The 12,235-nt window shown below is 45.3% G+C and overlaps 1 protein-coding gene across 1 annotated transcript in view; it reads left to right on the top strand.

Moving 5' to 3' along the window:
* The first annotated feature begins 515 nt into the window (after positions 1-515).
* KCNB1 (potassium voltage-gated channel subfamily B member 1) overlaps positions 516-12,235 on the top strand; it is a 125,668-nt gene continuing 113,948 nt past the window's right edge. The window contains exon 1 of the mRNA XM_086474719.1: positions 516-1,082. Coding sequence (XP_086330845.1) covers positions 516-1,082 — 567 coding nt within the window. The remainder of the gene's footprint in view (positions 1,083-12,235) is intronic.

Genomic DNA, 12,235 nt, shown 5'->3' with positions numbered 1-12,235 from the left:
GGGGAACTCTGCGCTGCACCCCCCTGCCCCCCGCCATCAGTTAGCCTTTCCCAGCCCTGTGCTAGCCGAGCTCCCGGGGCCGTGCCCAGCCTCCACAGCTCCCCCGGACCGGGTGTGCAAGAGACCCTCCTGGACAGAGGTGCGGGGAGGGGACGGACGGACACGACACCCGGCCACCGCCCGGGGGAGCTCGGCGGCCGGGCCGCCACGTGGGAGCGGGCGGCCTTCAGCACCGCGGGCGCGGACAGCGCCTGCCCGGCCGGCCGGCGGGGCGCGGGGCCGGTTCAGCACCGGCGAGGCGGAGAGCGCCGCCGCCCCCTCGGCAGATTAGCGGGGCCGGGCGCTCCCGCGGCGGCGGCGGCGGCGGCGGGCGCGGAGGTCAGCGGGCGGGGACCCACGGTTGGCCTCTCTTGCAGCTCTGGGGCATGGAGGGGAAGGAGAGGTGAGGAGAGCCGGCCCCCGAGCGCCCTGCCCCACGCCGCACCTTGGAGCGCCCAGCCTCAGGGGGACCAGCGATGCCTCTGGGGATGAATAAGCATGGATCTCGCTCTACTACCTCTTTGCCTCCGGACCCCACGGAGATCGTCAGGAGCAAGGCCTGCTCCCGAAGGGTCAAGCTCAACGTGGGGGGGCTGGCCCACGAGGTTCTTTGGCGGACCTTGGACAGGTTGCCGCGGACCAGGCTGGGTAAGCTCAGAGACTGCAACACACACGACTCCCTTATGGAGATCTGTGATGACTACAACCTGGAGGAGAATGAGTACTTCTTCGACAGGCATCCCGGGGCATTCACCTCAATCTTGAACTTCTACCGTACTGGCAAGCTGCACATGATGGAGGAGATGTGCGCCTTGTCCTTCAGCCAGGAGCTGGACTACTGGGGGGTGGATGAGATCTACCTGGAGTCCTGCTGCCAGGCCCGCTACCACCAGAAGAAGGAACAGATGAATGAGGAGCTGAAGAGAGAAGCTGAGACACTGAGGGAAAGGGAAGGGGAGGAATTTGATAACACTTGCTGTGCTGACAAAAGGAAAAAACTCTGGGACCTCCTGGAGAAGCCCAACTCCTCTGTAGCGGCCAAGGTAAGACCTCCGCATTTCTTCTCAAGTCTTGTCTATATTGGTTCATGACTGGCAATACTTACGTGAGGTGTTGTCCTGCTCCCCTTGCTTTAGTGTCTGGGTACTTGTGGCTGGCTAGATCCTGTGAGCAAAGGACAGAAAGGCCTCCCAGATGCAGAGAAGATTTAATGTATTTTGGTTTGGTTTTTTTTTGTTTTTTTTTTTTTTGGGGTAGCTTGGAAGGGATTTAGTTTGACCTTCTCTGGGGCAGCCTAGGCTGCTCAGTGTGGGAGCAGCTCTGCTGACCCCTGGGTCAACATACATTCATTGCTGTGGCTGGAGGTTGTAGGCTTGTTATCCCATGGCCTGTCTTGACGCATTTTGTAATAGAGATTTCTTGGGACCTAAAATGTGTGTGTCTCCTACTGCTTAACCAAACTTTCTTTTAAGAAGAGGAAATCTACTTGAACTCTTAGACCCAGGTCCGGTCAGGAAATAATGCCTTCCTTTCTAGGGCTTAATTTAAAATTTTGTGGTGAAACACATCTCCTAGTTGTGTCATGCACTCCTAGGCTGCAGGTCTGATAAAGTTAGCATTTGAATTTCATCCTTTACCTGATTGCAGCATATTCTAAGTCTCCCTGTGCAATACTGCTGCAGCTCTGTCTCTGTCAATAGTTGAAGTGCTGCTTACTCTGAAGTTGGTGCCAGTGCAACAAATCTATTTGAAGGCATTTGGAAGATAAGATCCATGTTAGGAGAAACCAATGTCAGAGTTGGCTCTGATAATTTAGCTGTCTCATGTTAGTCACATATTCCTTAGTGAGGAAAGTCTCTGCGAACACAGTGATTCAGTAACCATGGGGACAAAAGTGAAGGGGGAGAGGTTGAAAACTGTGGGTTGAATAACTGAAAAGCATGAGATTGAGAAGTAGGGACCAAAACTTGAATTTCCTATGTACCATCATCCTCACAGTATGACAAAGAAGTAGAAAGAGGCCCCAGCTACCTCTTTAATATCACCTCCCTATTGTACATACATTTGCAAATGCAAACCTTGGGTCCATCCCATAGGAAGTCTGGCTTTAGTGCACTACTTTTTCTCTTACTGAACCAAGAGCACATATGAAAGTTTGAGAAAGGGACTTTATGAAGTGTGGAGCTAAATGCCTCATTCCGGCTGTGGAAAGGAGAGGCATGGTCAGCTGCTGAACCAATTATCACTTTTTTAATGACAAACGGAGCCCAAGAATGTCTTTTTCCTTCCAATGGCACAGATGACACTGTGCTGAATGCATTATTCATTTATAAGGCTCCTTTGGCACAGTCTTGGAATCCTGAAACACAAGCCCTGGGCTTTGCTGTCTGTGGCACTGACTCAAAATCCATTAGAGACTGTTGATGTTCGTGATTTATTGTATATGAGTGTCCTAGGTTACAGTGTAAAATGTGCCCAAAAAAGTATTCTATTACCATCTTTAGGAGCTGTTGAGACCGGGTGGGGTGGTGCTCCCTGCCTCCCCCCTCTGGACTATCTCCTGTTCATGGGCACAACAATGCCTTATCGCCTGACCCATAGATAACTCACTCCTGGACTATCTCCTGTTAATGGCCCATCAAGGAACTGCCTCACGACTCCCCATCCCATTGTGAGATGCTCCGCCCGGGGGGGAAGGAGCCAAGCAGTCCATGCTAAATAAAAACTGAGATCTCGAACACCCTAGAGCCTTCTTCCACTGGATTCCCAGAGGAGTTTTTTTCCCCCCACTGGAGTTCCAGAGGACAAGAGCTACCTACCTACCACTGGACCTTCGGAGGAAGACCAGATCCTTTTACAAGATCGCTGCTTTAACAGAACTACATCCACCACTTCAGGAGGACTGCAGCCACCATCTTATCGGACTGCTACTGCCACCCTAACAGGGTGTCAGGTTGTATTTCTGACTCTGTCAGTGTAAACCAGTGGGTTATTTTTTTTTCTGCCTTGTGTTATATATATATTAGTAAAGAACTGTTATTCCTATTCCCCATATCTTTGCCTGAAGGCCCCCTTAATTTCAAAATTATAATAATTTGGAGGGAAGGGGGTTGCATTTTCCATTTCAAGGGAGGCTCCTGCCTTCCTCAGCAGACACCTGTCTTTCGAATCAAGACAATGAGCAGGGATCATTCTTGCCAAATAAGTGTCTTTTGTGATTTATAAATGAAATACACTCTAGCTTCATTTTCTGAGAAAATTCTCGGAGTAAGTTTGTGCAGCATTGCAGACTCTGGATTAATTGAGAGTGGTAATGCATTGTTATCCTTCCCATTTAAAGCTACCATTCTGTGGCTTCGTTGCTGTAATGAAAAAGGTGCTGTGTGTTCTCAGACCTCAAATATTCCAGCAGTTCCCAAACACAGATTTCTAGTCATTTCAAGTATAGCAAGGAAAATGGGCATGATGAACAATTAGCTTAGCAGGCAGAGACAGAAGAGCTGCTAAGCCTATTCTTTATCCGATTTTGTCCCTGCTGGTGTATAGCTTTTCTCTCATGCCAGAGTATGCCCTTTGCTTTGATCACCTTCATGAGAGTTCGTTCCACATATTGAATAACATGGACCCAGCCTTCAACTTCTGATGGAAGGATGTGAGGAGAGGGACTTGGCAGCCTAACACATTATCTGACCTAACCAGCTGTGACCAGGCTCTGTTTCAGACTATTTTCTAAATCTGAGTCTCTGTCTGATAGCTCCTGGCCAGCTTTCCTCAGCTGTCTGCTTAGCGGAACACTTTCACTGAGGCCATGGGCCTTCAGGAACTTCTGTCACCTTTCCTAAAGCCAGACTCCATCTGCTCTGCCAGGTCTGGGAGCTCAAACTGTTCCTATAGAAAGGGATCAAAGTAAACTGTTCTGAGGTTTAATGAGTGTCACTGATGGACCTAAAAATCACTGTTTGGGGAATCTGTACTACCCTTGCTTATTCATTTTCTTCAGAATTCTGCCACTCAGTGCAAAGATTTTTCCATTTAAATGTAAGAAATATAGTCTCCCTCCATATTCTCTTTAAGAAGTCTAGAAAACTGCTACAAATGCAGGCCCAAACCCAACACAATCCCTCTGTAAGCCATGCCCAGTTGTCTAACTCCCGCACCAGCAAGTTGGGCCTTCTTGCTGGCTGTCAGCACTGTTTGTATTTTAACATTTTTCTGCACAACACCTCACCTGACTCCTCCGTAACAGCTTACTGCAGAACTTCTTTCTCATGGCTATACTGGGACCGGTTAAATCCTGAGAGACCAAGTTGTTTTCTATTTGTAGTTGGTTTTTGGTTTTGTTTTTTAAAAAAGCAATTATATGTGATGTACCTCAGCATGGAAAAACATCATTCAAATAAGAGACAAAGAATCCCCCAGACCTTAATTTTTGTTGCTCTTTTATCCATGGGGGATTTACCCATATCTTTTGACTAATCTGTCTGGCTTTTAAACTAACCACCTCATGGCAAGCAGTGTCTTATTTATGTGTGATGCTTCACCCAGTACGTGACAGGAAAGAACACTCTGTTAGATTTTTATAATACCTGCTCTTTGAGAGGCTCCAGATCTCTATGACAAGGCATCAGACAGCTGTTGAATCTCCAGCCTCGCTGCCTTGTTGCTCCCTCAGCACTAGCAGAGGGGTGTTCGCTCCTTTCCTATAAAGCTGCAGTCCCTTGCAGCTGTAACCGAAGCTGCACCGTCCTTGTGCGAGGTGCTGTAGAGCTGCAGGGCAGCACTCCAGCCTTCCTCTATGGTCAGGCTGTGCAATGGGCACCCAAACCATTTCACCCACCAGCCCATTTAAATTGGAGGCACTTGCTGTGCTGTACTCCCCTGCCCTCACCTTGCCCAGTGGGAACACTTCTATGCTCAAAATTCTGTGCACTGAGGGACTCTCCCTCTACCAAATGAAAAAATATTTAACAGGCAGTTATTTCATAAAACTTTTCATTTCTCCCTCTCTTGCTTTACAAGATATTTTAAATTATCAGTTTCTTCTGCTTCCTGTGACTTTATTTGCCTGTATATCCCTGAGAAATACTCACTGTGGTCTCTGTGGATGCTTCCTTCTCTTTCTGTGCTCACTGTTTTTGCATATTCCTGCTTATTTTTATCACTTTCCCAGTCTCCCTTAACAGTTTGGTGGTTAGTTTTTGTGTGTGTAGTTGTTTGTTTTTTAAATAGCATTCCTCCTGTACTTTGAACTCGTAACATCCATTTTTAACCATAGAGGACTCTCTGGTGCTTGCTTCTGGCTGGATTTACCCCAAATGAAGATGAGGTGCAGATAATTTCTGGGCTAGCTATTACATTTTGTGGTGTGATAGTTTTCCTTTGCTCAGGAAAGGAAAAAGCAACTCTCCAGAAGCCAAGCAGAACTGCTGCTTTTTCTTGGGACTTAGTGTCCATGCCAGGGCAGTACTGGTCAGCAGTTCTCTAGCACTCGGGTTTGGGCTTTTAATCATAATTGCTCTGTTCCTCAGCAAGGCTAAGCCTGGGCAGCTGGCTTCTGTCACCCACAACTCAGCTAGAAGCCCTGGGTTTCCAAAGCAGAAGTCCCTCCTGTAGCTGTTGGTGTGGTGGGTTTTTTTGTTGTTTGGTTGTTTTTTTTACTAACCAGGCTAGTTAGGATCTGTGGGTCTACCTGCCTGGTGAGACATTTGTGCTCCTTGTGACAGCCAGCCTAGCTGTAAATCCAACTAGACTTCCTGGCATCCTGAAGAATCACAGACTGCAGTTGTTCCATGCTCTCCAGTATAAACAAATAATAAATTAGACCAAATCAACATCTTAATTAACTTGTATGATCTTGGAAATCCTCTGATCACCTGGACCTTTCCAGCAACTCTGCAAGAACATTGCTTTTTTTGCCTTTTAGGAGGAAAAGAAATCCTTTCTTCTTTTAGTCCTTACAAGTTATTTCCCTGATCAATATCTGAGCAATTAGTGTTGCAGGGGGAGTGGGGGGAAGTCTGCTCGTCTTACAGACTCCTCTGCATGTGCTGGTTTCATCTATTTTTCTCTTGCTGTCCTGAAGGCTGAGAAAAACACGATGACATCATCCAGTTTGCAAAAAGCTTCTCTGCATATCTGCATGTCAAGTAGGATGTGCACTTCCTCTCCTCCTTGCTGCCTCCACTTCCCACTTGTCCCTGTCCTGTTGGGAGCTCAGCTGCAGCAATCCCTCTGTTCTGGCAGGCTATTTCTTATCCTTTCCCCTGTTCCTACTATGTCATTGCCAGTGCAATAATATCACGTTTATCCTTGAAAACATGCAACTCCAATTCAGTAATCTTATTATGCATGCCTCTACATTTGTTGAACAGCTTTTCTCGAGCTGCCCACTGCTCTCTGCTGCTAATCTCTGGATGCATTGCTTAGGGATTGGGGAGGCTGCTCTGTAAGCTCTTTTCTTATTATTGTTGATAGTAGTGACAAAATAAGAATGATAAAGCCTCTTGGAGATGCATTTGCTACATCTAGAGCATTCTTCCCCCACATGGGCTTTCTATTCCTGGCCTTCCCTTATGGCATGCAGTTTTCATTCATCTCTAAACCTGCCTGAATTTAGCATTCAACAGAGGAAACCCCCTCTCCCTAATTGCAGAGGTCTCATCTTAGCCATATCTCACCTGTCTCTGAGACTCCCATCACCAGACAGATGTTGACTTTGTCTGTTAAAGCCAGATTGCCCATGTTTTCCTTTCATCTGTGACTTGCATTTTTCTTATGCAGCTACTGCCTTGGCTTTTCTGCTATATATAGGAGACTTTTTTTTTCTTCCTTTCATCCAAAGTAAACTCCTGCCTTTGGAGACAATCAAAAGCAGAGTCTCATTCCAACACCTTTCCCTTGGATTCAGGGATTTGCCACTTTAGTCTATAGCTTATCGCTGGGTTTCTAGCATAGCACTGTCCTGTGAATGCACCAACAATTGCTGTTCTGTATCAATCTCTCTTCATCCTGCAGGTCCTTTCTGGGTGCTTGTCTTTCCATTGAACTTAAATCTGTTGTTTGGGGACCCCTAATTCCTACGTTCAGTTCCCTGCAATGTTCCTCTGCTTCTCTCTCACCATGACCTTCCCACAATGTATTGCTATGCTGCCAGTTCCCAGACCCCCCTGCATTACAGCCTCCCTGAACTCTCAGTTTGGGTGGGGGTGGGAGGAAACCCTAGTAATATTGCCAGCCTGGTAATTTTGTCCTGTGATTTCCTCCCGCAGCTCTAAAGAATCTTGCTGGAGGTCCCTGTAACATAGGAGATCCCCTGGCCATGACATTGGCTTGTTAGTCTCCCACATTCCTAGTGCAATATCTAGTATTTCCTTCATGTTCTAAGTTCTCCAGGTGGGATTCTGACCCTTCAAAGGTGATCCTTTCTCCAGACCTGTTACTGCAGCCCTGACCAGCCCTTGGATTCAAGCAGGGAACTGCCTGGCATTTACTGCCTGAAAAATGTTTGGGTTCAACAGTTTACGATCCAAGCCTGCAGGTTTGCAGTCTTTAAAAAAAATTATAAAAGGACAGTTAAAATTGTTATGCCTAGTAGTTCTTTTGATGTGCTTGCCATACAGTCCATGTAGTATGCATAAACATATGTATGTAGGTATACCCCTGGATTTTTAACTTATCTGTAACTTTCTGCTAGGAGTGAGTTTGTGGTCCTCCCTAAGCCTAAGCATCCACATCTGTGTGAGACTGCCTGCCTGCCTCGGGAGAGAAATGACAAAATTACATGCTTGGGCTGAATTCCTTGGGGGACATGTGCTATAGAAGTATAGTCAATGCTATTTTTATCAGCTGTCATTTGTAACTTTGAAAAATCTCTCTGAGAAATTAATTTGCCTTGCTGCTCAGGGTTCTCCCATTACACTCAGCCTGCAAGAGTCATGGTTTCAGGTGCCAGAATCGCCAGTCAAAAATGTAGGAAAACTTGCAAGAGTAGAAAATCCCTGTTTTGTTCAGCTGTAGCTTTTGAGCTTTAGAAATAATGGGATTCAGAAGAGTAGTGCTGGGCCTGTTTCCCCCTCAGGAAATGTTGGAGTGGTATAATGCTCTCAAAGTGCAGGTATAGCTTTGGCTGGTACCTGTGCAAAGCACTTGCTGCCGAGTCAAGCATGCCATGCCCAGTGGGCATGCTCTGACTGCAGTGGTGTTCAGAGCTAGCTATGCAGAAGCACTCCAGAGCTGTGTGGAAAAATCAATTATTTTCATTTTTTAAAATGCTTCATTCATTTAACTCTTCTTACACAGCAGGATAGACCCTTGCCATCACATTCCTACTTTTGCCTGTTCCTCTTGATACTGAAGATCACCATTTTCTTCTGAAGCCTCTTGACGTAAATGCCCCCATGGAGAGGAATAATCCAACGTTACTTTTACAACGTGAGCGTTGCTATTTGTCATTGCTAATGGCAAAATATTTATGTCAAAGAAAGTTCACAGCTGATCACTTAGTTCTTATAATAAACACAGTCAGTATGATTTACTCCATGGAGATGTTTGGCAGCAGCAGAAGAGGCACAATGGGGCCAGTGAATGTGAGCAAGACATTAATATTAGCCTTCTCTGAAGAAGCTATACATGGAAGCTATATGTTGTCAGTGCTTCTACTAGATTAAGGCAGGCAAGCATCAGACTCTTACCCTTACAGAAGTTGTCCAGTTTGTTTCCTAGATCTAGAGGTTCAGCTCCATCACAGGTTGGAGTGGACTTCCCATGTGTTGCATTAGGACTGGGAGCACTGGCACAGCAGTACGGCAATAGCCAAGCTCAGGCTTGGAGGCCACTGTCCTTATGGGGCAAAAGTGCTTCAAGGGCTGAATGGGTAAGTCAGCTCTGTGCTGTCCTGTGCCACAGACCTAGGAGCTGGCAACAGCTCAGGGATCCTTGCCTCAGACCCTGTTGCTTAACTGCTGTGCCTGAGCTGCTTTGGCAGTCTTTATTCTTAAGATGACCTTGCCCTGAGTTTAGTCCCTGGGGCAATAGCCACACATTCAACTCCTGGTGTTCTCAATTACTCTGTACAGCAAAAGTAAACCTTGTAGTAAGCCCCCTCACCCTGAGTCTGGCTGGTCTCTAGTTTCTCTCTGCTGCCCTAGCTTTTCCTGACACTAGCTGAACATGTTTACCAACAGGACTCAGTGAGGTCTCCTTCTGATTTTTGAAGGAAAAATAAATCTGCTCTTCCTTCTAGAGCAAGTCTGGAAGAGTAAGTATCCCCAGGCAGGCACGATGACCTTGTACCTGCTATAGCCCCTCCCAAAATGCTAGTGTTTAAATATCTCAAACACATTTATTTTCTAGGTCCCCCAATAACACCAGCAGCCCCAGCCCTGCTTCTGTGGAGAGTGAAACTCCCACTGAATGTAATGGGAACAGTTGAGTATTATAATGTCTATACTCATCAAGCAAAGCTCTCAAAGTGCTTTGAAAAGATGGATTAGTTAAGGCCAGGACAAACCTGTGATATATGTATTATCCCCATCTTAAAGTGAAGAGGTGATCATTGCCCAAGGTCAGTGAAGAAGGCAAGGATAAGGCAGAGCTGGGGAGGGACCCTGGCTTACTCCTGTCCCATGTCACCAGTATGTTTTCATGATATAGGTGAGCCCCAGTGGCCCCTGCCTAGAGTGGAATATTACAGAGCAAAAAGTTCTGTCAGCCCTCTGCCTCCAAGGGGCTGGAGTGAGAAACCAAACCTCTCCTTGTTTCAGCACAGGTATTCCTACTTACATGAGCCCAGCCTTCATGGGAAGGTCCTGGAAAACTTCGTCATGTTTGAGGAATGAGTGGTCACAGAAAAAATGGCAAATTTTTCTGTGGTAGATCTAAAACCAGAAGGTCTGTACTGGGGCATTTTCAGCACTCTCTGATGTGGTTCTGACTGTAGGGAGGGAATGCTGTTAAACTGTTTTGAATAGCAAGAGACAACGTATGTTAGACTACATATAAAGAAAAACTGTATTGTGAAATGATAAAATAAATCATAATACATACCCAGTACCGTGTATATTGACATATATGCACACATACTATATTTAAGTTGCCCTTCCATATGGGAATTCCTTTGTACCAAAATTAACCTGTATCAGGAAGGTATTTATTTTCAACTAAGAACGAATCCTAGTAACAGCAAATGTAATGAACGGCTCAAACATTACTCAACAGGAATAGTATCTCCTCAGACAAAGCGATTGCTACCTTTGATAGTAACAGTATGTGTGAATATGAGGGTCAGAGCACGGGCCATTTGGCAGCTTCCTTCAGCCTGGCCTCGAAGACTTATGGACATTTTTAGGAATGTCCTCTCTTTCCCCATCCACAAGTCTCTCCCAGATCTGCTGTGATTCCTGTAAGTGTTTTTGATAAAGTCCGCAGCTATTCTGGTCCGACAATGTGGACCGTTGGTCCAAGGGCTGTGAATGCTTTGTGACTGTTCCCCTGAGGTGCTGGCACTGCAGCATGGGGAAGGTGGCCTTAACTCACACTCTGCTTCTTGCTTGTGTATCTGAAACCTGGGTTTGGACAACAGAAATCAATAGCAAAGCAAAAGCTGAAGTACTTGTTGGTTACTGAATCTTCTGTTGACAACATCCCTCAGATATCCATCTAATCCGATAAAAACTTCTGTCGCTAACAAAAGCTGGGTGAACAGTCAAAACAAAGGGAAGGAACAATTTATTTTAAAGTTTGTGGTTTGGTTTGTTGTTTTTTTTTTTTTTCCTGCAGTACATAATCAGTTCCAGTTGTTATGAGTTGAACTTATTCAATGCTCTTTGGGCTAGGATTCATGCAGAGTCTCTAGCCAAAAGCAGAGATTAATTTTGTTTCATTTTATTTAAGTCCATTTGCTTTTGCTCACTTTTGAACAAAACGGAGCTGTAAAACTCATCTGCAGTACATAAACAGCATAAGCACCAGAAATGCACTCTCATTGGTACCAATGGACAAAATTTTTCTAAAACATGATTATATTTACCGTATTTTGTTTTAGACCTAAGATTCCTTGTGAGTATCTCCTAAAAACCCCCTCATTTTACTAAAAGAGTAAATTGAAGATGTGAGTACAGAGGTCTGTGTCAGGCTCACTACTTAAAATCTTTCGTAGGGCACAGGAACTGTAGTAAGCACAGTTTCCGTGACACAAGAAATCCCTTCCACATGCCAGGTATGCTTTTCTTATCGGGTTTCAACGGTATCTGATGGTAGCGTAAACTGGGAATGGAAACATGTGGCACAAAGCACCAGGAACAGCTCCTTGGTTCCCCAAGAAACATTTTATAAGCCTATATCCAGTCTTTTCTTATCCTTTTCTGCAGTGATTCAGTGTCTGCTGGTCCCTAGCTTTCTCTACCCTGGCATCCAAGTGTGTCATAATGTGTTTGTCTTCCCAGTTGTCTTGTGAAAGAGCATGGCTCGACTATCCTGGTGTACCTGGAGAGGGTACAGAGGGACTAATTGGCTTCTCAGGGTCTGTGATAGACCAAGGAATGGAGTTGTAATCTGCTTATAATCCCTGGACCGCTTTTTTCTCTGGTGCAGCTAGATTCCAGCTGTAAGCATTCAAGAGGCAGCTGTAATATGTAAGAGTTTAACGTTTCCATGAAACTGCCTAGGAATCCATCTTGGATTGGATTTCTTCATATTTCTGGGAATCTAGTTTGTATCTGTTGTTCTCAACTCTGGAAGACTTCATTCACACGTCTGTAACTTTTCTGTTTGTTTCAAAATGTCCATCCATTGCTCTGCACACTTAATCTCTTTTGCCTCACATGATTTTATTAACTGTAATGATCATGCATTAAACAAACAGTCTTTACTTCTCATAATTGGTGCACTTCCGCTATTAGTAATTACTGCAACATCTTTGTACTTCTCCATATCTGGCCATTCTCAAAACATATGTGTTCATCAAGTGTCTAGAGAGAAAAAGAGTGCAACTTGCTTTCTGATGCAATGTTTGCTGCATGCTATCAGAAGAAGCCAGCCTCTGGGGTGAAATAGGGAGCTTTTACTCCCTCTTTACTTATTTGTGAATTTTTGGTGAAAACACCTGTCCTTCATAGCATAAAAGTTAAATCTCTTTAGAAAAGAAAAGAAAAAAAAAAAAAAGTGTTTTCTTCTCTCCTGTCAATGTGCCAGAAGTTTA

Source organism: Leptosomus discolor, chromosome 17 (genome assembly GCF_034619465.1).
Source record: "Leptosomus discolor isolate bLepDis1 chromosome 17, bLepDis1.hap2, whole genome shotgun sequence".
NCBI lineage: Eukaryota > Metazoa > Chordata > Aves > Leptosomiformes > Leptosomidae > Leptosomus > Leptosomus discolor.
This window is presented reverse-complemented; position numbering and strand designations above follow the sequence as displayed.